The sequence below is a fragment of the Pleurodeles waltl genome, chromosome 8, assembly GCF_031143425.1.
Source record: "Pleurodeles waltl isolate 20211129_DDA chromosome 8, aPleWal1.hap1.20221129, whole genome shotgun sequence".
In the NCBI taxonomy this organism is placed as follows: Eukaryota; Metazoa; Chordata; class Amphibia; order Caudata; family Salamandridae; genus Pleurodeles; species Pleurodeles waltl.
The window spans coordinates 535,545,285-535,572,129 of NC_090447.1; the positions used below are offsets into that span (position 1 = coordinate 535,545,285).

General features: G+C 41.7%; 1 protein-coding gene across 1 annotated transcript in view; it reads left to right on the top strand.

Annotated features, from left to right (window-relative positions):
• Positions 1–25,952, top strand: part of LOC138249124 (heparan-sulfate 6-O-sulfotransferase 3-B-like) — an 823,693-nt gene extending 797,741 nt beyond the window's left edge. The window contains exon 2 of the mRNA XM_069203143.1: positions 22,253–25,952. Within this exon, the coding sequence (XP_069059244.1) occupies positions 22,253–22,328 (76 nt within the window). The 3' untranslated portion in view covers positions 22,329–25,952. The remainder of the gene's footprint in view (positions 1–22,252) is intronic.
• The last annotated feature ends 893 nt before the right edge of the window (positions 25,953–26,845 follow it).

Sequence of the window (26,845 nt, forward strand, 5' to 3'; positions counted from 1 at the left end):
AGAAAAAAGAACAGGAGGAATGCTGGGTGAGTACAGCTTATGTACTACCAGAGGGAAGGGCTGGGAGGGGATTCCCAGCATTCCTCATGTTCTTTTTTTTATGAAGATAGTTATCTCCAATTAGTAATGAATGGGACAAGGACTAGAGGGACCTGGGGGTAATTGTTTGCTTGGCAGCCAGGTAGTAGGAACGGGTGAAAGCATAAGTTGGGGGACCAGCACAACTGTCCGAGACACAGCAGCCCCATTAGAGGTAAAGGTGGATACTAGCAGTCTTATTGCCCTTAGGTGAAGGCAGTGACAGTTGCTAAATTGCATGCCCTTCAATTATGTGTGCACATGCTTAGGCCTACAAATTGTGGGAAATAATGGACAGGCATTATGATCTGCAACTGTGGGCAATAATGTGTAACTAACACATTCAACTAAATGTTGACAGCTGGATAGCCAGTCAGGCTGGTTGTCATATATACTTAACAACTGCCATAGATACTTAACTGGAGCTATCTAAACCAACCAACAGGAAGGAAGAAGTGGCTTTTGTTTTCTTGACCTTAGAGTCAATCATTAACAATAGAATTGCCACCTGCCCGCCTTTTATGTCCTTGCTGCCAACTCGAGCTAATATATCCAATGAGGCTGCTAGTCAGTATCATGGACCAAGACCCTGTGACATAACACAACATAATTATTTGAATTATTTGTTTTCCAATTTCCACTATTGAAGGCATTCGGCTTCATTCATTATCGGAGTGAATAAGGAAAAATCCGCCTCCCAGCAGAAACATTGTTTTTTTCTCTCGGTGTTCTCATATTGTATTGGTAATCTTATTTAGATAGTGCCTTTAACCCCAATAAGGCATTGAAGTACTTTAGGATGAGTAGTATGCTACTTTGGAATCCATAGTTAGTGGTTAATCTACTTTTTTTTAATGGGATAAGCCATGTGCTCTCTGGGAAATCATTAAATACATTTACCACAATTTCGTATGGGAAATTTAATTAAAAGGACTTAGGTGTGCACATTAGTGGGGGCTCTTTGAGTGCGTGCAAGTGGGTGGTGGGAGTCATAGATAGACTTGAGGAGATTAGGTATTGTTGGGGTGCAGGAATATAGCGTCAAAGAAGGAAAGACTGCAATTTAAGAAATGAGGTCGTCAATTTGCAAAGATATAATAATAATACAGAGTGAGACAGGCATGTGACAGAGCAGACAATACTCAAAAAGAGGAGGGGTGCAGAGGATAGAATGCAAAAAGAGGGTTGTTTGAAAGAAAGAAACAAGAGGGAATATGTCATGCTAAGGTCAATTTTTCAACAGGGTTTTAGGAAAATAGTTGAATAACATGTCTGCAAAAGCATGTTATCTGACTATGGAAAGCTGTAGAAAGAGGCGATGTTATTTCATGCTAAATTGTGTTGTAATAAGCACTTGTAGGCACTAGAATCATTAAACCATCTCACCATGCAATAAAATGTTTCACTACTCAAGAAAACAAAGAGACAGAATTACCCTACAGGGTCACTGGATTTTTTAAATAAAAAAGAGGACAAGAGAAAGAAAGGGGACTACATTTGAGCAGCTACCATGGACACAAATGAAATACTACAATAACAGCATCCCTGAGCACCCCCCAACATAAAAAGTACTGATCACCATTTGTGAACTTCCAAACCCTTCTCAGAAAAATATGAAATTACTGACCTTTCAGCTAGTGATGCCTGGAAATTGGAAAATTTAGTATGAGCAGACGCACACCGACACATGATCAATGAGCATAGAAAGACCGCTAGATAATTACCTCTGAAAGCTGGCTTATCTGCCACATAAAAAATATTTCAGAAAATATGGTTCCCTACCAGAAAATGATGACTCAGAGAAAAACAATGATATAGAGAGGGCAGTAGCAAGTATCACAGTGGGATGCATTTAATGTCTAACTTCAATGTTAATGAACTGGAAGCTGGAGGGCAACACAGCTGCAGGGTTACAGAGTGCAGATCCTATTAAGTTGCCGGCTTTGGGCATAAACTACCATTTCACCAAATCAATATCTAAATTAAAACTTTGAGGTGAACTACAGGGAGACTCTAGCCTTCTCTGGGGGTGGTTGCACATGGAAACGAATTCCACATCTTACTTAAAGTTCTTGTAACTTGTGAGGTGAGTTACCACGAGACAGACTGACACCTCATGAACCAAAAAATAAACACAAACAAGACACAAACCGTAGGCTGGCCCTTTGTGAGCACAATCAATCCCACAACACAAAATACATTGATGTGTGCCATCCCAAAGCAGCCATCTCGTTGAAATTCAAACTCAGACCACGACAAACTTTGGGGCAGATTTATACTTTTTGACGCAAACCTGTGTTAGCGCAGTTTTGCATCAAAAAGTATAACGCCGGCTAGCGCCATTCCATAATGCCGGCCGGCCGACATATTTGTGGAATGGAGCTACCCGGTGCTAAGGCCCTGTTAGCGTCCTTGGAAAGGATGCTAACAGGGTTGGGGAGGCATAGGTGGAACGGGGGCTTCCACGCCAAATTATGGCGCTACACTGTTTAGAGGCAAAAAAATGGCCTCTAAGCAGTGTAGCGCCATTTTGTGGCACACAGCCCCATGGACATGGCTCCTGTCTTCGTAAAGACAGGAGCCATGCTCACCAACCAAATGGCCACTGGGGCCAGAGCCCTGCAGGGGGCCCAAGTCAGGGCCCCCGAGCGGTGTTGGGAAGAAATAAAAAATACTCACCTGGACTTACCTGGGATGGGTTCCCCATGTGAACTCCTGGTGTGGGTGGGGGTGTCCCTGGGGCCAGGGAAGGGGACCTGTGGGCAATTTCCATGGTCTCTGGCCATGGAAATATGCTTACATGTCCCCTTACGCCTGCCCAGACCCAGGTGTTAAATAATGGCGCTAAGCAAGCTTAGCACCATTATTTAAGGCCCCCATCCCCCTGTGCAGGATTTTAGCACAGGGGATAAATATGGCGCAAAAGCCATATCGTCCTTTTCTGGATGGGAACCGCTACCTTACGTCTCATTGATGCAAGGTAGGTTTTCTCATCCAGAAAACGATGTAAACTCCATAGCTTTGGTGCTAGACGTGTCTAGCGCCAAAGTATAAATATGGAGTTAGGTTTGCACTGAATTAGAGTTAAAATAAATTACGCTAATACAGCGCAAACCTAGTATAAATATGGGCCTTTGACTCCTAAAGACCTTTGTAGACACTGGTCAGAAATATAAGCATGCAAGAGATGCATTTTAAACGTCTTGATAGAAGGACCCCTTACCAGATAGGAAGCAGCCAGGCTAAGAACACAGAACAACGAGGGGAGTAATCAACAGGGTTAGTCCAGGACATTTGCCCCGGAAACACAGAAAAAGCATAGGAACATAAGGAGAGTGAACGGGTAGCACAGACCATAGAAAACAAGTCCGGGGCAGGAAGCAGGTGTGTGCATGTTGGTGCACTGGCTGCTCGAAAAAACTATGTAGAGGAAAGCTAAAACTATTACTTCAGTTACCACTTTCGTGCCTTAAGTAAGACACTACTGATTGCCAAAACACAATTGTCATAGTATTGCTATCAGAAGGCTCTTTGCTCTAGGTGAGTTTGAGTTCAACTTCTTTTTTATGTGACTCTATAAGTGTCTTTTTGCTGATCGTACTCACTGGCGGGTCCAAAGTCCCTTGGTGTAGTGTCCATACTTCAATGGACTCCTCATTGTAGCATTCTTGTCCACCAAATATGTTTTCTGTTGCAGAAGACGCATTCTCACGAGTCTGTAGACCAATGATATGCATGATTATAGCATTATTGTTTTATATCTTTTCACAACATATTAAAATAAGTTTTCCCACAGGACATAGCCTTCCGTCCTTGGCGACGTTGGCTAACAAGCTACCCCACAGTATTTTTCCAGACACCAATTGAAGGTCTTTTATAAAGAAATGGAATATATTTCTTCAAAAACATGGTGAGCCAGATGAACAAAGCTTTTTCCTGGTCGCAAATGGTCTGATTCGCAGAATGAGGCAGTTTGCAACCAGAAAAAAAACATTTCTGGATGTACAGACCCCATTTGGTGGTTCGGTAATCCATTACTGAATTGCAAAATGTTTTTGCAAGTCCCTATTAGGAAGGGGCATGCCATGGGCGTTCCTTCCTAATAGCGACTCGCAGGGCCATGTATGATTGCCCTGCAACCGTGAATGCCGGTGCAAAACAATCTCAGTTACCACAAACTTCAAGTTGGTGGTAACCCATTCGCAAATGGGAAGGAGTCCCTACTGGAACTCTTCCCTTTGTGAATGGAAGCAAAAATATTTTTTCAGGGCAGGTAGTGATCCCACTGACCACTGCCTACTCTGAAAAAATGAAAACTTTTCATTTTTTTGTTTGTAATGCATCCCATTTTACTTTAAGGAAAATGGGATGCATTTAAAAAAAAAAAAAAACTGCTTTATTAAAAAAGCAGTCACAGACATGGTAGTCTGCTGTCCCCGGCAGCCACCATCCCCATGAGTGCGGCCATTCCACATGGGGTCGCAAATTGCGACCTACCTCATGAATATTGATAAGGTAGGTCTTTGTGACCACATGGGAATCACTAAGGGCCAGATGTATGATGCATTTTCCAAGTCGCAAACGGCGAATGCGACCCCATTGGGAATCGCAAACAGTGTCATTGACACTGTTGTACATCAGGTTTTGCGAATCGCAAATTGCAAGTCGCTATGACTCGCAACTTGCGAGTCACAAAATCTGAATTTTGTACATGTGGCCCTAAATGTGTCCGAGACACATTTGTACATTTCATTTTGCAAGTCTCTAATTCCGAATCGCAAAAAATTGCAATTAGAGACTGACAAAATGAAATGGTCATATCGGTGTCTGCTAATGCCTTTAGTTTTTGTAGAGCGATTATGTCTGCACTGATTCCTAAATACAGCACATGTTTTGCTCCACTTAAATAGCCCCCATTGTGAGATGTATATATAACTAAGCATTTAAAAAGCACCAAAATGATGAACATATTTAGTAGTCTATCATAATGAAAGGCACACAAAACATTAAAATGTTTTTTCTTTAAAACATAAAGAGACCAAAAAAATCTTAAATTGTAAATTCCCTGGATCCATGTGAAAGTGCTAATGTTTGGAAATGGGGACAGCAAAAATAAACAACAAAAATTGATTTTGATTACTTTAACATTATTTTCATGGGAATCTTGGAGTGGATGAATGTTCCCATTTAAACAAATTGCGTGAGGAACTGTAAGATATTTCATGGAAAGAAAAAGAGAAAACAAAAATATATCTTTCAAATTTCACTTTTTACATGTTCTTTTTTAGTATTCCTCTTCTCTTTTCATTTAACTAGAGACGCCCCCACCCACAGTCTTTCTGTGTTCCCATTCCTTACCTACGAGATTTTGAACCGTTCACACGTCCTTGAGTTTCGCTTTATTCATGCCTTTAGCATTCTACATACATAGGCTGAGTGTTAGCATGGGAAGAGCAAGAACTGGTAAAGCCAATATTCTGGCGTGCAATTCTCGCTTTGTTTGACATGGTTTTTGCAAAACTTCATTGATCAAGAAGCTGTCAGGTCCTCATTACATCTAAAAAAAAAAACTAATAGCTAAAGGCGAAAGTGTTTTTCTGGTTTCAAAAAAGTACACATTACTATGGTGCTACCTTGCATATGGTTGTGCTCCTTGTGAAAGGGCAGCATGTTGTAACTCATAGTAAAGTAAGTCAACAGCTGGAGTGTGCTAACATTGCCCCTTGAGGCATGCTGGAGTGGGCGGAATAAAAATATGAATGACACAATCAGAGACTAATGGATGACATCTGGCTGAAGAAACTATGTTATATATACTTTTAGTAAGATCAAACATTTTTTGCTAACACAGACCTAAAAAAGCAATTCGTCTGGCATTGGTTGCCAGGCTCGCCATTGAGAAAGAAAACTAGAAATAAGAGACCACCGTAAAGAACGAAAGAAGATAGAAAGAAGGCAAAAAAGAAAGAAGGAAAGAAAAATGCAAACAAGGCAAAAAAGAAAGAGAGAAGGAAAAGAAAGAAGAAAAAAAAGTAAAACAGAAAGAAAGAAGGAAAGAAAAAAGGAAAGAAGGTAAACAGAAAGAACAAAGGAAATACAGCAAAAAGAAAAGGAAGGAAAGAAAAAGGAAACAAAGCAAAAAAGAAAGAAGGAAAGAAGAGGGAACAAAAGAAGAGAAAAAAAAGAAACTAAGAAGGAAAAAAAGCAACAAAGTAAGGACGAAAGAAGGACAAAGCTAAAAAGTAAAAAAGGCAAGAAATAAAGGTGAAAAAAGGAAGCGAAAGAAGGAAAGAAAAAGGAATGAAGGGGAAAAAGGAGGAAAGAAATAAGGAAAGAAGGCAAAAAGGAAAGGAAAGATAAAAGGAAAGTAGGCAAGAATGAAAGACGGAAAGAAAGACTGAAAGAAAGTAAAAGAGAAAGAAAGAAGGGCAAAAAGAATGATTAAAAAAAGAAGGAAAGGAGGAGAGAAAGAGGGAAAGAAGAAAGAAGAAATAAAAGAATGGAAAGAAGGCAACAAAAGAAAAAAGAATAAAAGAAAGAAAAAAATAAAATTGGAAGGCAAAAAAGAATGAAAGACAAAAAGAAAGAATGACAAAAGAAAAGAAAGAAGGAATGAATGAATTAAAAAAGAAGAAAATGAGAAACGAAAGAAAGAAGGAAAGGAAAGAAGGCAAAAAGAAAAAAGAAAGATAAAGAATAAAATGAAAGTCAAAAAGGAAAGAAAGGAGTGAGTGGATGAAATAAGGCAGGAAAGAAAGAAGAAAAAGAAGGTAAAACAAGGAAAGAAAAATGGAAAGAAAGAAAGAAAGAAAGAAAGAAAGAAAGAAAGAAAGAAAGAAAGAAAGAAAGAAAGAAAGAAAGGAAGAAAGGAAGAAAGGAAGAAAGAAAAAGAACAAAAGAAAGATGGAAAGAACGAAGGAAAGAGAGTTTGAAGTACAAAATATTGGACACTAAAACCCAAATTACACCCTCACCTACTTTAAATAAAACTGTTACAAGTGTGCTTCAAATTAAACACTATAAAGTTAATTTTCTTTCTTGGGTAAAGTTTATCAAAGAACCATTGGTCAAACCAAGCCTAGGAACATAATATGGTGAGCTGGGAAATAGCAGCAGTCCACTTCAACATGAATTCACAACAGCATTGGAAGGAGACAGGAACTAATAAAGCTAGAGTGTGCGCTGTGCCCACTTCAAATGTGTCCCACTATCACATCAGGCAACAATGGAACTACAGGGAAAGGCTTTTGGGCGGATGTGCACCTTGTGAAAGAGCAAAATGCATTCACTCAAAGTGACACTAACCAGAGGCTTAAGTAGGCTGACCTATTGCCCCAAACTGTATGCTGTAGTGGGCAGACGTTGAATGAGAATGACGCAACAAGAGACCAATGAGCGAAGAGAGGTGGCTGAAAGCCCCTTTAAATATGTATATTATATATATTATTTTGAAAACATCAAGAGATTTTGGCTAATGCCAGACCTAAAAGACATTTTTAATGTGAAATTGAGGCCAACGTGGCAAAAAAAAAATATTAGCAAGACCGCCATTTCATAAGTTATCTGCATTCATTGTTTTTTTCTGGGTGTTTGACTGAATACTTTTTCACATAGAAGAATATGGTCATTTGATTTTGTAATCGCTAGCCTTCGCATGCTAAGACTTGATTTTTTTTTTTTTAACCGGGAGCGCAAGACCACTTCAACAGCTTATGATTTAAATGATGACACAAAATGTTTCTGTTTTCAAGTCACTAATAGTACATCAGAGCAAATTTTTGTAGATTTGTGGGTGTTCTGTAGCACTGCCAAAAACCTTTTAGCGCTGGTGGTGCCCGGTGCAACAATCTTTTTTGGCACCCTCCACCCCATGACCACCTCCTCCGATTCCCTCACTAACCCCTGACAAAAGTGTCCCTCTTCTCTCCATAGCCCCTCTCTCACATACATTTCATGTTTTTTTTAAAGCGCTGCTAAAGGCTGGCTTTACTACTCCACTCAGCTAGCCACATATAGTTCTGGTCTTTGCAGCAAGCATAATAACCTTCTGTGCTACTTTAAGGGGAGTCAAAGCTGCCCCTAGACAAAACTCCCATCTCTCTCCCTAGCAGGAACATTAATCACAAGAGGTATCTTGGCATTTTAATTGCTTCCTGAAGGCTGGAGCACAAGGAACTTTTCATTAGGCACTTTTACATCATGAGTTTCTTAAATCATTGATAAACACAGCGTCCCCTGAGGTCAGTGCCCCCCAATCTAGGGCAGCACCCAGCGCGATCGCACCGCCCTAAAGCCGTCCCTGATGGAGCATATTTAGGGACTACAGAAATTTACTGTAGGTTACCTTAACAAACACAAACTCTGGTGCATAAAAGATAAAACATGTGGTTTACATAAGTTAACCTTTTCAAGCTAATTACTTGAAACGCAGACATATTGAAGATCGTTTTCCATAAAATCGGCGTGTGCTGCTTTTTCCCATTGCCCCGATTCTGCATGGCTAGAAATAGAAATTAAAGCAGAGTTTTAAAAATGCATTTTCTTTCCATTTTCTTCTTAAAGAAATAGCTTCACTGAATTATATTTACTTCCTAGACACACACAGTGAAAATTGGAAATATCCTACACATGCAAGCATTTTCTGAGCACTAAATCTGCAATCAAGTGTAAATACTTGGTACATAGAGGTCTGGGGAATATCTTTACTAATGTTTTTGAATTCCTGAAAAGTTATGAGAGTGCGGTCCCATTTGTACACATTAGCATATAAGTTAGGGATTCAACTGTTAAGTATAAGTTCCACACATGCAGAGAAACCTCTACATACATAACTCAGATGCTGCCTTTTTGTAATAGCCGCAATATCACCCATATCGCACTTGTCACTTTTTGTGTTGTCAAATCTAATGTAAAAGGCGTAGAGAATTTGGCTCATAGGAAGCTTAAACTTGCCCAAAAGCCCAGTCATAACGATGCTTAGCTACATTTTAAGACTATTACGAGTATACAATTAAATATAACCTATACGTTCTCAGCTAGTATACAAATTATCATCTCTCTCTCTCTCTTCTTTCCCCTCTCTCTCTCTTTCCCTCTCACACACACACACACAGACAGCTGCCCATAATAATTTCTCTCTCTCTCTCACATACACAACTGAGCAACAAACGCGTACCTTTCACACAAATACAGAATAGAAGAATTATTATTTTTCAAAACAATTCTAGTGGCATTGAGAGATGGACGTCTATGCCCCTCATTCCGACCCTGGCGGTCCTAGACCGCCAGGGCCGCGGGCAACGGAAGCACCGCCAACAGGCTGGCGGTGCTTCATTGCCCATTCTGACCGCGGCGGTAAAGCCGCGGTCAGAAAAGGGGATCCAGCGGTTTCCCGCCGGAATACCCCTGACAGGGCTGAACCTCAATGGCATGGGGATTCCGACCCCCTTCCCGCCACCCTGTTTCTGGCGGTTCTTACCGCCGGGAACAGGATGGCGGGAACGGGTGTCATGGGGCCCCTGGGGGCCCCTGCTCTGCCCATGCCACTGTCATGGGCAGTGCAGGGGCCCCCTCACAGGGCCCCAGCATGATTTTCACTGTCTGCATAGCAGACAGTGAAAATCGCGACGGGTGCAACTGCACCTGTCGCACCCCTGCAACACCGCCGGCTCTATTCGGAGCCGGCCTCTGTGTTGCAGGGTCTTTGCCGCTGGGCCGGCGGGTGCTCCTTTGGCGGCCCAGTGGGAAAGCCAGAATGGCCTCCGTGGTCTTTTGACCGCGGAGCGGCCAAATGGCGGTGACCGCATGGCGGGCGGCTACCGCCGCCCGCCGCGGTCAGAATGACCGCCCATGTCTTTACTTCCGAGAAGATTAGGAGTGTGGGCGTGTGCGCCTGACCCCATAATAACATCTGGGATCAAGTATGCACCCCCTTTCATTTTATGTCTTTTTCAGGTGTATTGGGCCACTTGTGGCATGGATTAGTTCTATCAGGCAAATGGAGACCCTCCTTGACCCTCCCATGCATACTGTGGCTCAACCAGCATATGCTGCTCACCACTGGCTTGCAGTAGCCATCGCTAACTTGTGGTTGTCATCTCTAGCATCTGTTAGGCACTCTGGGGATACTAACTACACCTGGCTTATGTTCGCAATCTAATCCCTCACTTGTGATGGCATCTCTGCCTCCCTGGCATATAATAATATCTCTTCCATATTGTAACCCCCCCAAGTTTCTGATGACTACCCCAGTACTGTAGTGAACATTCATCACATCTGATGGATATTTCAGCCTATTGTGGCTGTGAGAAATTGGGTTTCTGGTTGGCAGGAGGGTGAAGCACTTCATGCTAGCCTATTGTGCCCTTAGACAGACTAAGACCAAATAAATTGTGGCTTATCATTAGCAAAAAACATGTCACTAATTCAGCATTAATTATCACTCGACTGTCAGCCATACATATGTTTTTCAATTTCCAAAATGCCACATTTCTCCAAATGCCAGATTTTTGGTAATAAAAGCTTATTGTTTTTAAATCACACTAATTCGGTTTCAAATGCAAACTTTCTATTTTCAGAAGGCATCCTTAATTTGGCTCCAACTATAAACTTTGATGGTTTTCTTTAAGAATTATCAATTACTACTGGCCCCCTAAAAATAGATGCTGATTCTCATCTCTGTTAAAACCTCACAAGGCCATCTGTGACCATTAAACCCCCTAAATCAGCTTCATATTCTCAGTGTTAGCTACAGATCCAAATGTTTGGACGCATCTGTCCATGTTCATCCCCATACGCCCAGATTCAGATTTACACTAACCTTACTGCCTCATATGCCCAGTAGGCAAGGAATGGTGTCAGTGTTAATCTGGAGGATCACCATAAGCCAAGAACCACCGACCACAATTGCACTTCAAAGACACTGGCTCAGCTCACGCACAAAGGACTTCATCCTAGTCTATTGTGACCCTAGACAGACTGAGGCCAGGGCAGGGAGGCAGGACATTCCAGAAACCTTTGTAGGGGGGATTTCCAGAAGCTTCTCTCTCTTTAAAGTTGGAACCATGTTTAAATATCGGGCCCTCACACCCACTCTTCAGATCACTTCTGGACCTCTGGAAGACATAAGAAGGACTGTTCTGCTGCAATAAAAAGTGCTCTGCTGCTCTGGAGTCCTGCTGTCTCAGTAGGAAGGACTGGACCTGCACCTTGAACTCAGGTCCACCAGAGTGACTCCAAGGGTTAGTTGACTGTCATCCTGAAAAGGCTCCAATCATCTTGATCCCTGCACTTGGACCCTGCCTGCTGTAAGTCCTAACCCCTCCCCCCCCAAGTGGTGCTAATCCTGTTTTAGACCCTGTGAAGTGGGGATTAAGGTGTTCTGTCAGCCCAACTGTGGTCCCCTTCAAAACAGATGCAGCCAATTGCTATGCAGCCTTCCAGCTCCTCCTCTGAACTAACGCAGCACGATGCAAACCCCATATCGCATCCCACACAACTCCTCATCAGAATTGATTCAGTGCTCGCCTCCTTGATGCAAGCCTGCATCACAGCCCTCACATCTCATTGGAGTCGCCACAGCAAGTTGTAGCCTTGTCACATACCTAGTATCGCGGAAACACTGCTGTGCACCACAAATTCAGGGCTTAAGGGACAATACTTAACAGGCCTAACTTGGTTCCTGTAGCTGACGTGCACTTCATCGCAATTCAATGATGTTTTTTTCATGATTTTGTGGAATCACTTTTTTGCCATACTACCTATATATATTACCTGTCCAAGACTCAAGCTTATAAAAGAAGTGTAAACTAAGGGATGTGTCTGTTATCGGAAACTTTCAGAGCACAGTAATCTTATCAGTAGCAGCCTTAGCTTGTAAAATCAATACAACCTAGGGAGCTATGTGTACAGTCTAAACCTTTAAAGTTCCCTTAATCTGGGGATAACTGTTCTCTCTAAGACTTGAGAATGTAAGATGTGTGTAACCTTTTGATTTGCCATGATTCTTCTTACAAAAATGAGGAAGGTAGGAGTGAATAACAATGCATTCAGCACAAAAAATGTGAGGCTGTGCCAAACTGCTTAGCCTGTTTGTTTGAACTGCCTCTAAAGCCTGTGGCTATTTAGTCAATTTCCCGTGGATCTGGTACTGTGCAACAGAATATTTGGCGTGTTCATGTTTAATATTGTAGCAATGGCTAGCACCCAAGCCCTCCTTTAGTTAGCGAGAATCATGCAATGATATTCTACCAGAAAAATACTTCCTGCCGCAATATAGTCAGCAAAATATTGATGACTAAAATATCAGCTAAGCATGTACATTTACTTTACTCTGCTTAAGGAACACATACTTACCTAAATGCACTTACCCTCTCAGTATTTTGGTCCTTGATATTTTGCTGATGATATTATGGCAGGATGATATTTTGGAGGCGATATTTTGGCATACAGCCCTGTTTGTATAGTGTATTATATGCAATGAATGTGGTTTTGTGCAAATAATAATAATAGAAATAGTTATTATTATTATTATTATTATTGCTACTACTTCTATTTTACTGTTTTTAATTGCATCTGAATTATGTATTTGCTCATGTAATCACGTGTGTATGACATTACAAGGATAAAACATTTCTAAAGTCTATTTCAATATTCTGGGCTATTTGTTTGTCTGAAACAATGATTCTTCCTTGTAGGTATCCTCAGTGGAGTAATATGCTCTACTTATTTATACAGCCAACTATTTCAGTTAAAATCATGCTTTTAGGAAGAAAATGCTGATCTAATAAAGAAAACCCCTTAAATTAGAAATGTGATCGATGAGCAAATTTTAGTTTAATTCATAAACTATTTGAAGCAATTCATGCGTAAGCCCATGAAAGATACAAAATAACTACTGCAAACCCATGAGACGACTCTGGCCTTCAGTTTCGTTACATCAGCATAGAGAGGTTTAACACTCCATTCCATGATGAACAGATGGAAAGACTGAAAGTCAAGTGCCTATATCGGACACACTGGTGTGCATCTACATACATTATATGATTCCTGAAGGAGGCCCATGTTGTTAGATAAAATAACAGTGACGAGTTCAGCTTCAGCAGAAAAAATCAAGCAGGGTTCTTTAAGAGTTGTTTTTACTTTCTGTTCTACATGCTAATTTCGAACAGTAGCTCGCAAGGATGCCATGAGCCCTGGTGCAAGCAGGAACAAGTATTTGCAATGCAGTGGGTCTCGCGTCTGCTTGAGTTAGAGCTCTTAGCATTGTAAATTCCTGTTAGAAATGGGGTCTTTGGTTGGCAGCCAAGCAAGGACCCTCACTCTAGCCTGGGTAAAGGAGATTCACCCTCAGTTAACCAACGCTTATCCCCCTAAAGAATTTGTACCAACACACACAGTTACCCAGTGAAAACACTACAAAATGACACGACATAGAATTAGAATAATAGGCAATATTTATCTAAACAAAACTAGATCAAAATGACAAAAATCCACATACACAAGTCAAAATATGAATTTTAAAAACAATAAGAGTCTTAAAGCTTAGAAAACACTGAGAACGCTGTTATTGCACAAAAGTAACTGAGTAGTGTCAAAATAAAGCTGCACGGATGAGTGTGCGTCAAAACACGCCAGTGATGCGTTGATTTCTCACTCGCAAGCGAGATCGTGCATCATTCCTCCTCCGGTCGGGTCGGCATGCATCTTTTCTTGTCTCCTGCAAGAGAGCAATGCATCAATCACAGACGGGCACCTCAGGTCCAGGAAGGCTTTGTGTTGCGTTTAAATCCGGTCACACAGTGTCAAGAAACCGCGCTGTGTGGGAGCTTACATCATTAACAGCAGCCGCTGTGGGTGTTCTGCGTCATTTCTCCAGCTGCATTGCGTCGATCTCCCATCCGTGATGCAGGTGGAGCGTCGATTTTAGCTGTGCGGCCGGCGGCCCGTAGTTTATCAGCCACGGGGTGGGTGGTGCGTTGAAAGTTTCCCCGCACAGCAGTCTTTGCTTGGATTTCTGTCCTTTTCTACCAGCTTCACCTTTCAAGGGCCCAGAGACAGGTTGAGGCACCACTTGGCAGGCAGGACTCTCAGCAGGAAGCCCAGATGCTGGCAGAGAGGAGTCTTTGTTGTCCCTGAGACTGTCCCTGAGACTTCAACAAAAGGAGATAAGCTCAGTTCAAGCCCTTGCAGATGTTTCACCAGTGGGAAGTCACACAAAAGTCAGTATTTGTCCTCTCTCAGGCAGAAGCAGCTACTGCACGCCAACCCAGCAAAGCACAGTCACAGGCAAAGGGGCGGTACTCCTCCTCCAGCTTCTCCAGCTCTTCTCCTGGGCAGAGGTTCCATTTCGTTCCAGAAGTAATCTGATTTTCAGGGGTTTTGGGTTCTCTTCTAATACTCCTTTCTGCCTTTGAAGTAGGCCTACTTCAAAGAGAAGTGTCTGTTGTTTTCAAGATCCTGTCTTGCCCAGGCCAGGCTCCAGACACATGGCTGGGGGTTGGAGACTGCATTGTGTGAGGGCAGGCACAGCCCTTTCAGGTGTAAGTGACCATTACTCCCCTCCTCTTCCCTCCAGCCCAGATAGCCCATCAGGGAATGCAGGCTACACCCCAGCTTCCTTTGTGTCACTGTCTAGAGGAGAAGTGCAAACAGCCCAACTGTCAACCTGACCCAGACAGGGAATCCACAAACAGGCAGAGTCACCGAATGGGTTAAGCAAAAAAATGCCTACTTTCTAAAAGTGGCATTTTGAAATACACAATCTAAAAACCAACTGTACTAAAAGATGTACTTTTGAATTGTGAGTTTAGAGACCCCAAACTCCTTATTTCTATCTGCTCCCGAAGCAAATCTGCACTTCAATGATATTTAAAGGCAGCCTCCATGTTAACCTATGAGAGAGATAGGCCTTGCAACAGTGAAAAGCAAATTTGGCAGTATTTCATTGTTAGGACATGTAAAACACATCAGTACATGTCCCACCTTTAACATACACTGCACCCTGCCCATGGGGCTACCTAGGGCCTACCTTAGGGGTGCCTTACATGTATAAAAAGGGAAGGTTTAGGCCTGGCAAGTGGGTACACTGGCCAAGTCGAATTGGCAGTTTAAACTGCACACACAGACACTGCAGTGGCAGGTCTGAGACATGCTTACAGGTCTACTAATGTGGGTGGCACAACAGGTGCTTCAGGCCCACTAGTAGTATTTTATTTACAGGCCCTAGGCACCTCTAGTGCACTTTACTTGGGACTCACTACTAAATCAAATATGCCAATCAAGATAAAGCCAATCAACAAAACAATTTATGCAGAGAGCATATGCACTTTAGCACTGTTTAGTAGTGGTAAAGTGCCCAGAGTCCTAAAGCCAACAAAAACAGGTCAGAAACAATAGGAGGAAGGAGGCAATAAGATTGGGGATGACCCTGCAAAAAGCGTCAAGTCCAACAATTCCTAACTGGAGTTTTCTTGCTACATAAATTGAAAATGAAAAGTAAAACAGTTGACATAAGCGAGCCGATTCAAAGCGCCATGGCTGCCATGAGCATGAGAGTGAAGGAGAAACACAAAAGGAAACAGAAGTTTGCTTGCAGTCAAGTGTATTGGCAAAAGTGCAATTATCCATGTAACAGGGCCGAAGGCCAAGGCGGTGACAAAACTGCCCCAAGGAAGGACAAATGTAAAGTATTTACCAATGATAACAAAGGATTTTTGAACGGCAAGCCCACGAATGAGTAAAAGTGATGGGCTTGCAGTGGGTGTGGTTAAAAGCCCACAGATATCTTACAACAGGCCAGAGCGCTTGAGCACTCAACCTAAAAATAGCCCTTTAACTGCTCTTGAAGTAGCAAAATGCAGCAATTATCAGGGTCCGCCACACCCCTCAGGGCTCTTGGCACTTGGTAACACTGCACCTGTTGGAGTAATGGTGGCCATACCCCTGCTTTAAAGCCCCATGTCACCCAGTATCTTCCTTTTGAATGTTGAGGAGGACCAGGGAGAAATTCTCAAATCTCCTCCAGAAAGAATGGGCTGGTCAATGGCAAAGATCTGCCTCTGTCCTCTGCTTTGGAGTGTATTGTTTGAACTGACTCTTGTGGCCCATCCCCCACAAGGAGCAAGCATGCGACCCACAAGACCTCTCTGCCCCTCTGTTGTAGGCAGCCAGTCGCTGTCTCTAGCAATCACTTGTTGCTTCCTGTTTCACAGCTGGGTAACTCTTATTCACACTGTGACTGGCTCTGTCATCTTTAGAAGACACTTTAACTACTTCCATTTTTTCCAGTTCTACCCTCTAAATGTGCCTGTTTGGAAGTTCCTTTCGTTTCTTTAGTATTTTGTTTGCTTTCAGAAAAAAGCAGTAAAGTGGATCAGAAACGTTAGTTTGTTCCCTGAATGAGGGGCTTTATATTTAGGGTGACCAGAAGGTTCATTGACCCTGGGACACCACTTTTCCATTCCTGGAGTTTAATTTCACAACATATTGTTATCTGATATGTTAATCCAATTGGTTCACTAAAATCTTAAATCAAAATCAAGGTCTGCAAAAATGGTGTCCTGGTGACATGGGTTAATCTAGTTAGACTGTGAAATACATTTTCAGTAGGAAAACATGGCAGCTATGGTAGTGAAAAGTAGGAACACTAATTCTTAAACTAGAATGTGCAGAGCACTGACGTTTCCTGAACTCTTAAAAGAGCAGCTCATCCAGCCCAGATTTTCTTTGCATTCTGGTACTGGTAGACTTCAATTTATAATTTTGCAACAGGACCTCAAGCACCAGAATACTCAGAAAAATGGTGGTCTGGGTGACCTATTCACTCATAGATTTAGAAAACGTAAGAGTTCCGATAAAAGGCATACGTTTGTGAGATTGAAACATTGCATTTTGCTTTTTTGTTGACCCTGTCGTACCATGGAACAGTTGAACAAATGATCAATGCTACCAGGCAATCATTATGAAATGCTGTCTATTGCTTTGTATTGAGCAAGCTGCATAACGTTGTACCATGTTCATGGACCATTGCATTATGTACCTTTTTGTATCTGCCCGGTACATATGTCATAAGGCATTGCTTTATTCTATACTTATTTTTCAACTGGAAAATGTGCCTGGAGCATACAGTTTGGTGTTACAGTGCATGCTAAACAATGAAAAAATAAACAAATATACGACTAAGACCTGTCGGTGTTAGTTGCAGCAATGCACTTCTGTATTTTATATGCGGTTGCATGTTGAGTTTGATGATTGAAATTTACTGCACTTGATTATAAGAAGAAAATAGAATGAGGTTTAAATACTGGGACAATTAGAGTCAGACCTACCAAACAAGAGACAAGACCCAATGTGTTCCATACTGGGGCACTGGATTGTGCACTTGTTTTCCTTAGCATGTAACGAGTCTGTAGGCCAATTTACTCTGGATGTGTTTCAAACTGGGATTTATACGACACAATGCACTGTGCATTTTATGCCACAAACATACATTTTTGTATGTCAAGCATGGACATCTGTTTGGAGAACTGCAATGTCACTGCGTTTTAAATGGGCACTTAGGCCCATATTATGGGCTTTGTGGTGCAGGGCAGCTCAGCAAGTCGCCTTTCTGTGCTGCTTTGCGTCACAGGGAAAGGGCAGGAATGAGCCATATTTATCCAATATGGCTCATTCCTGTCCTTTTCCACTGCTCTGGCACCCTTTATGCTGCCTAGCACCAATGCAGGCGCCCTTGCACAATGTTGCAAGGGGGCCTGTGTTGCATGCAGGGTGGTTTTTGTGCAGGAAGGGACACCTTCCTGCACAAAACAATCCAGAGAGGCTGCTTCCTGTTCCTATGTACGGTGAAAAATGCAGCAGACATAGAAAGAGGTAACAACAAGGAGAAATAAACATATTTCTCCTCGTTATGCCATTCCTGTGGATGTGTACCTTTTTGGCACTTTCCCAGGTTTACAAGTACCTGTAAATTTGGGAATGCACCAAAATCCATGGATGTTGCATGGGAACACCCACGCAACACCAATGGAAATGCCTCCCTGGTGCAGAGTAATGTAACGCAGCAATTTACGCTACGTTACACTACTCAAAATATGTGAAGCCATGCAGTGTCACACAAGGTGACCTTGCATGGCTTCATAAATCTCACTTAAGGTTTGCATTACTCTTGCACAATGTTGCCATAACTAGGCCCCAGGTTGTGTATTAGGTGCTGCGTTGATCCTTTCTCACCACCACGGAACACCCCTTAGTTGTTCATTAAAACAGGATTCATGCCAGCATGCTGTCAAGCTTCAAAACATGGCCAGTTTTAAGGACTAGTACTTTGTCTTGTCCCTTATCAGTGAATTGTGCAATCTTTTAACTGGACGCTACACTATCTGTTCTGCTAATCTAATCCGCTTTCAAGTGCTGATACATTGTTAACTTATTAATGGAATGCCTTGGACCGGGTCAATAGTTTTTAAAGATTCACAACAGCAAGCCAATTGCATTGTGCATTTTTGTTAATTAGGCAACATGTCATGTGCAGGGACATTACATTGTGGCATGTTGGTTGTTGAGAGGACCACCACACTGCCCACTTGAAAGTAATTGCTCACCGCAATGTCTCTCCAATGCAATATATTAAATGTCATTGATCCTCGTGTGCTTAGGGTGTTCTATGATGCCTTTTGTTTTTTTCTCCACAATATGTCAAGAAAGTTGGTATTGCATTGTGCATTTCTATAACTGAGCAATATGCATGACTCAGTACGTTGGCAATACTATGGGACCCGCTGGTATTTAAATAGTCTTACAATTTAAATATACCATTGAAGAGCTTTAGACTGGAAGATGTGATGGCTATTTGATAGTCTCGGCAAGAAATGCACACCTCTTCTGACTAAAAATTAGGGTAAATTGATAGAAAAATGAGAGACATACTTTTTAAATAAAGGTAACACCAGAGTGCGAATGTCTTGTACATGTGTCATTGTACAGTATCTCCTTTACTATTTACCAGAATTGCAATAAAATGCATTGTTTATGAGAGATTGACAAAACACTCAAAAGTCAAAGTTCTTTGATGACACTTCCTATGATGCCCCCAAATCTCTTCAACAGGCCAAAGGTCATCTGATGCTACTTCTACTATTCCTGACATTTTTCTGAATTGACGCCCAGGTCCTCAAAATGGTGAAAAATAACCAAAGAGTCTTACTGTTTTGCAGGGCACTACATAAGGAGTTTTAAAAAAACACAACAAAAACTAAAAGCTACACTTCACTGAGGGGTCCCACTCTAACCTGTGGTTATGAACAAATAAGACATATTTCTGATTTCTCCTCCACGAGTTAATAATGAGAACTGAGAGGCATAACTTTTTATGCAACTGTTTTTTCCGGGATCTAAGAGTCCACCATAGCGATCTTAGAATATTCTTGCTTAGTAAGGTGAAATTTACTTGAACTAAAGAAAAAACTGAAAATCCTACAAATTATACTTATTGTGAACGGTGGGAATTGTTGATAAAAAATGTATTTTTATTTTTATTGAAGGATCTTTGAAGGATACCAAAACATTGCATTGCTAAACAAATAACAACTTCAATAGGTGAACAACATACGAAAGTTATACAAAATCACATCCCTACAAAAAAACCACAAATATAGATGCCAGCTCCATTCACTGTTCAGAACAAATAATGCCCCACTTCCTAATGCCCTGATTCTTTAGAGCACTGTCATGAAGGAATTAGTGAGCTTTTTGCTATGCTGTCATAAAATATAGAATCTGCCTGCCAAAAGTACTTTAAGCTTAGGTTGCTGAACAATTGACTCTCCCATACACCCAGTGGGCAGTTCCAATCTACACCAATCTCTTCAATTGTGTTTATTTAAGAACAGCACTGTAGACTCTTCTAATGCTTTAGAATTTAGAGTTTCTACTATGATGTGACAAAGAAGCTTGAAAACATCTCATTGATTTTCTTCAGCAAAAGGCAGAGCCGTCGTGGAGTTGCTAATATGTAGTGTAGACAATTAAACTAAAGGCCTTTACAGGTGAGCCAACTGAGGAGCCTGAGTCTGTAGAGATTTTTGGACCACAGTTGGAGCAGTTTTTCAGAGAGTTATTGTGTCTCAATGAAGAATAAGTCACTTAAGTATCACATCCCTCCCTGACCACTCATTCATCACTCTGTAGCATGATACTTCTGCATATACTATGTGAACCAAATAAAGGATCTTAAACTTTTTGCTTGTTTCCAGCTTCTGAACTAACATTAGATTCCAGGCTCATGTGACTAATGCCTAGCTCACAGTAGCAGATGCTCAGAGAACCTGAGTGTTTCAAAAAGAGTGCAGAAACAGGCCAGCTAAATCTGGATGGCCCACCTGATTAACAGGATGTTTTACCAGTGAAATCAAATCCCAGTTATGCTGATGAGGATGTTGCTGCTGGCCTTGCTTCTCTAAGAAGTGCATAAACTTATAGAAAATGTTAACATGGATGTAGTAGTGTTGGAGGAGCAGTGATGATGAGGTTGTGCTAAGATCTGAAAACAATGGACATGTATTGTCTGTTTGTTGGTAGCAGGGGTAGTGTTGACCATGCCAGTGTTGGCTTCGGCTCTCACGGAAGTATGGAAGTTAAGGTTCCACTGAACCTTCGCTAAAGCTATTCATTCTCACCCTGCAGTAACTGACTCATCTGGGTAACACTCACCCTCTGAAGGATCTAAGGTTATTTCTGTAAGAAAACACATGTAATTTGCTGCCGGAAATAGAATACCTTCTATAGTTCAGGTGGTCCCTGTCTTGGACTAGTCCCTTTCCTATTAGATAGTGTAGTGGTTGCTCAATCGCCTTTCCCCCCCCCCCGCTTCCCTTTATGCTCACTAACTGTTAACAGCAAAACAGCAAACACTGCATGTTTGTCAAAGTTAATACTGTAATTGACGAAAACTAAGTGGCAGCTGCGTTCCACGTTTTAGAGACCTAGGGCCAGATGTAGCATTATAACATTTTGCGACTTGCTAATTGCGAGTACTAGCGACTCGCAATTAGCAAGTCGCAAAATGTTATGCAGAAAGGTGTCTCAGACACCTTCTGCGAGTCGGTATGGGGTCGCAAAGACCCACCTCATTAATATTCATGAGGTGGGTCGCATTTTGCGACCCCATACCGACTATGGGCACTCGCTAACATGGAGGCCTGCTGTAGTCAGCAGACCTCCATGTTAGTGACTGCTTTTCAATAAAGCAGTTTTTTATTTTTTTAAGTGTAGCCCGTTTTCCTTAAAGGAAAACGAGCTGCAATTAAAAAAAAATCCGAAACCTTTTGTTTCGTTTTTTTTCAGGGCAGGTAGTGGTCCCTTGGACCACTACCTGCCCTGAAAAAATGTTTTGGGGTCCATTCACAAAGGGGAAGGGGTCCCGTGGGGACCCCTTCCCGTTTGCGAATGGGTTACCATCCACTTCAAGTGGATGGTAACTGCGACTCCATTTGCGACCGCATAAGCGGTCACAAATGGAATTGCATACCATTGCGAATCGCAAATAGGAAGGGAACACCCCTTCCTATTTGCAATTCGGAAATGCATTTTGCGAGTCGGTAACGACTCGCAAAATGCATTTCTGCATAGGAAACACGCATTTGCGAGTCGCAAACGGCAAATTTTGCCGTTTGCGACTCGCAAAGTGCTTCCTACATCTGGCCCCAAAGGTGTACCTGATTGGCAAAAGTCGGTAACCTGTTCTATGCCCATGATGTCCCACTGTAAGCTTCACTGCAGTTTTCTTAATATGCTGGATTTTTTTCGCTGGTGCTTTATCCTGTGGGGGGCAAATGTGACGGAGGAAATATGGCCACATTCAGTCAAAATGGTTGACACACACTGAAAGGCAAAACCTTTAAAAGCAATTAAAACAATTGAAGCTCATCTTAAGGCAATAATTTTCAGCTCCGAACCTGTTTTTTAGCCAGTCGTGTGGATATTAGACCAATCTGGAGAGGAAGGGAAGTGGAAAGAGTACGTATTTTGCTCAAAAGGAAGGATGTTTTTTAACAACTGTATTTCCTTCCTACAATTGCTAAATACTCATCAGTGGACAGAAAATATCGTAACTTATATTTTAATAAAATTAAAGGCACCTTCCTTCTAATATATTTTACATTTTCTTTATACATAGGCTCGAAGGAAAACCACACGAACCTACCCAGAGCAGCATTCAATCACCAGGTGGAAGTCAGATGCCTCACAGGTAAGGCTATCATCTTCTGTTTCCAAAAAATGATACTCAGAGGTTTCTTAGACACAGTGACTTGGGTGTTGTTGTTGCATGGTAGGTGACACCCTCAGCACTTAAATTCTAACAGAGCTGACGTGCAGTAGGAACAGAGTCAGAGGTGGAAGAATGCAATTTTTCAGTGCTCCAAAAGAGGCATACCAAGGACAAAATATCGTGGAGCCAAAATATCGATGACTAAATATCGAGAACCAACATATTGTGAAGGTAAGTGGATTCAGGTCTGCATAGAAGTGCTATTCTTAACGTCATATCTCCGTACCTTAAACATGCATTGATTGTCAAGCTGCAGATATGTTAAGTGGAGTAAACATATACTTACCTATATTTACTTAGCTTCACAATAGTTTAGTTTTCGTATTTAAGCCTGAAAAGTTTGATCTCAGAATTCTTGTACACAATAGTTCAGTGGAATGCCAGAATTATATTTTCAATTTCCAATCTCACAGTGACATTTCTTCCCTGTTTGCATTGGTTCACTGTATCACTCTCTTTTTTATGGGTAGTTGTGGGAATGCCTGTTCACAATCTTTTCGCTTCTAATCCCCAACAATATTTTTTCTGGGATCCGTCTTTCTGTACACACAGTATGTTACTTGCAAAGTCTACTGTTTTTATCCCTGGAATGCACCAGCAGGTGAGGTTTTTCTGGTGCCATTTTCTTCACACTCCATTTACGATGGTATGTCTGGTAAGGGCTAAAGGAATGGTCACTTGTTATGATAGCAAGCTAATGAAAATAGACATTAGCCAATGGCCTTCATCAGGTGTTGACTTTGAGAGCATGTGAATGATCCATTTTTCTTGATGCAGTTTAATGAGATTTGTATTAGTATGAGCAATCAATGTATCTATTTTTTCTGTGCACATATATGTGCTTGCAGTTAGTGCAAAACAAACACACAAAAAAAAGTCTTCGAGTTTGTCACTTAAACATCTGAAAACGCATAACAAGACTGCACAATAAAATACAGCTCTAATGTAATAACAATTGACAACCTCGTCGCCATTAAAACCCGCCTTTAGCGCTATTGATAACATGTTTTATCTCTGATTTACTCCAAATCTTTGCACACATCTGAATTTAACACATCTTAACTTTAAAACATCTTTCCATTCATTAGCCTGAGTCAGGGCAGGGTGGGTCATATTTACTCAGCTGCCACATTCCTGGCATCCTAGTTTATTCTCCAAAGTGGGATTAGAAAACGCCTTCAGTACTCCTACCCTTCAGGAACAGTTGTTCTCTACCCAGACTAATTTTTTTTCCTGTCTTTTATGAATGCAACATGCAAAGTTAGGTGTTGGCCTACCCATCTCAAGAAAAGGGCGCCACCCTTTTCCATGTCTTTGTTTTTCGGACCCGATTCACAAACATTTTGCCATAATTTATGCATGTAGTAGTCTAGGTCTACTCCTAATTAGTCCTAAATTCCACAAACAAGCCAGGGCAGTACAAGAGTAAATCACACCTACCCCCTGCATATTCTATGTGAATCGGTCCTATTGTGTTGTCAGCTGCCACATTACTTCTAGAAGTATTTCCTGGCCTGAACACTGGTTTACAGCCCTAGCACATGTTTTGTATTTTAAAATAGTTTCTTTTTGACGCTCAAAAATGGCATTCCTATTTGTCAGATGTCTAGAGATTCTACAAACAGATGCAAATATGTCAGATATGAAAACTTTTAACCACTAGTTTCTGATGTTTTTTTTTCAAAACGAGCAAGTCCACCAAAATCCTCAAAACTTTTCGGATGTGATCTCAATTTAATCCAAGCAGGAAATATGTCAATATATGGAATGTGATGGTCATGTGAAATATTTAAAGAAGGCAGCCTCCAATTTGGAGTAATATTTGTGCCAATGCAGCCTTTCTAAACGGTCCATTAGTTTAAATATGTACGCGTATGAAGGAAGATGTATTGTACGTGTATTATATAGGCACATACATAGGTGAAATATGGGCGGTTGCGCAACAAATGTGTATTGAATATTGCATTCAGAATTTCCAAGCAATCGTTTATTTTAAATTACAGTTTCCCTGTGGTGTCAGCAGGCTTCATTTTGAAGTGCTACATTCGACAGGAAGGAACACATCTTAAGTGACACTTTCAGCATTAAATGCTGCTCTAATTTAGTTTCGAAACTGCTTTTGGAATATGTATGTTTTTTCAAGTGTTGTTCCTCTTGGCTATATGCAAAGAGACTCTTCATATGAGCTCACCCACACACCTGCAAACTGTACACACTCTAGACTACAGATATGTCATGCTCCTTGATCCAAACAACCCCTTTAGGCCTTCTGCTCTTCTTCATAAATAACAGGCTCTTTCTCTCTGTCGATCTCTTTCATTCATCGTTTTCTCCTCGTTGCCTTTTTCTCATTCTTGCTTTGTACTTTTACATTATTTTCTTTGTAACCCTGATGTTGAGGTGATCACGTGCATTATTTTAGAGGTACTGTCTTTATATTATGCGAACTACGAAAACCCCTTCTTGAAGTACAAAGAGCGCCCATGAGTGCACTGGCTGAACAGTCCTTACATCATTTTTGCATTATTGTACCATAACGCCAGAAATGGTCGATTTGTTCCGGAAACCCCAGCACATTTCTAAAAATAAACATTTTCTTAACGGCCTAGCTCGAACAGCCAATCACAAGGCCACGAAGGGCAGTGGGTGAACTGTCACTGCTTGTCAGCTCCCCCTGTGAAAGCCCCAACCTATGCATGACCTCTGACCCATCAACTGTCACTTGCACTATTCTCATCCTGCCCTCTACCATATCTTCCTCCATCCCCTCCACTTTGTGCATCCTTTCCAGGGTCCGGACGCCCTTTCACCTCAACCCTAACCCCTGCCTTCTGCCTAGTCCCTGCCAGACGTCGAGTGCCACCAGTTACAGGTGTTTGCCAACCGCAGGATGTCACGTTTATCCAGGGATGGGTTACCTGTGTCTGGAAAACAACCCGGTTGTGCACACCGTGGGTCGAGAATCCTTACCACTCACAAGATCCTCATATTGCCCCCAGTGTTTTAGCACCCCTAGCTCCCTACCTAGGTCTACTTACCCTGCCCCATTGTGCACTGCCGCCAGGGCTCTAGACACCCCCTCAAAAGGCATCCTCCGCTTGCTGCTTCCTAAGTTCTTACCATATCCTGGATGCCACCTCTTCCACGTTTTCCCAGGAGCAGGAAGTCTCACTCTTCCTGAGAGGGACAAACTGCGGCTGCAAATCGACCTAGTTGTGCAGACTCTGTATGGGGAATCTTTTTCTCTTCTAAGCAAGTAACCCAAATTCGACCGACGTCGGGGCCAAAGGTTTTATCTCGATCTTCCCTTACCATTAATATAGTTACTCTCGAAGAAGTCCCTATACATTGAAAAGAGTTACGACTTTGTCCTATAATTCACCTATATATGGCTCTTGTGCACCAAATAATTAACGTTGGGCGTTTAAGTGAGTCTTAAAATGCCTAATCCTTTACAATATGATATAGTAAATATTTGGCCATCTAAATAACACCCGGATCACATACAGCATTGTCTGTAAAATGACATAAAAATATATATTAATACAAAATACAGAAGAACAACGGTGTCTATTTGTTAGAATATGGTTTTCTTTTTGAGAAAAAAAAATATAAAACGCAATAAAAAAAATGTTGAAATAGTTCACATCTCAGGCACGCAAGACCATGGGATCTAAAGCACATTTAGGACAAGCTAAATATTTTCTGTGAATTTGCACCCACATACTTACTGTGACCATTTCTGTTGTCTCTATATGTCAGAGCTTACTATGCACCTGCAGATGAACAAACCCTAAAATGTCCATAATCTACAGAGGTGTGATCCAGAAAGCGTATTTTAAGGTTCAGGGTTTCAATATGGTCCCCTCTTGGTTCCACAGTTTGAGCAGGGGTATAACTCAGGCCCCTGCAATGCAAGGAGGCCCCCAACACTCCAGGGGGGGCCATTAAGCCCAAGGTCAGTAAATATCTGTGTGATATAGGGGACTCAGGAGCCAGGGGGTGAGAGGTATCATTTTGCATTATGCCACTCAGTTTGGGACAGTGAACAGGCTTAAACATGAATCAGAAGTAAAGGAGGGTGTTTCAGAAAGGGCCTATGTTGCTTCTAAAAGTGTGCAGAAATGCTCTAGGTTATCCAAACAACGCATGTCATGCAGAGAGCGACTAAGAGAGACCTTCTGCTGAGTCACTCAGTGTGTGGTGTCATGTCATAGCGATGAATCTGAAGGTGGATACTCATTGGTCCAGTTCATTTGTGGCGTCACAGGATGGGTAATTCTGAGTTGATTTATGCCAGACTATTTCCTATGTAACCTCACAGGGAAAGGCTAAAAAACGGGTTTGAATAACTTCTACATTTTCATTTTGAATACCTAACCTCAAATATAATTTCCCTGACCCTCTTCTAAGGATGTACTTTGGAAAAGGAGCTGGCAC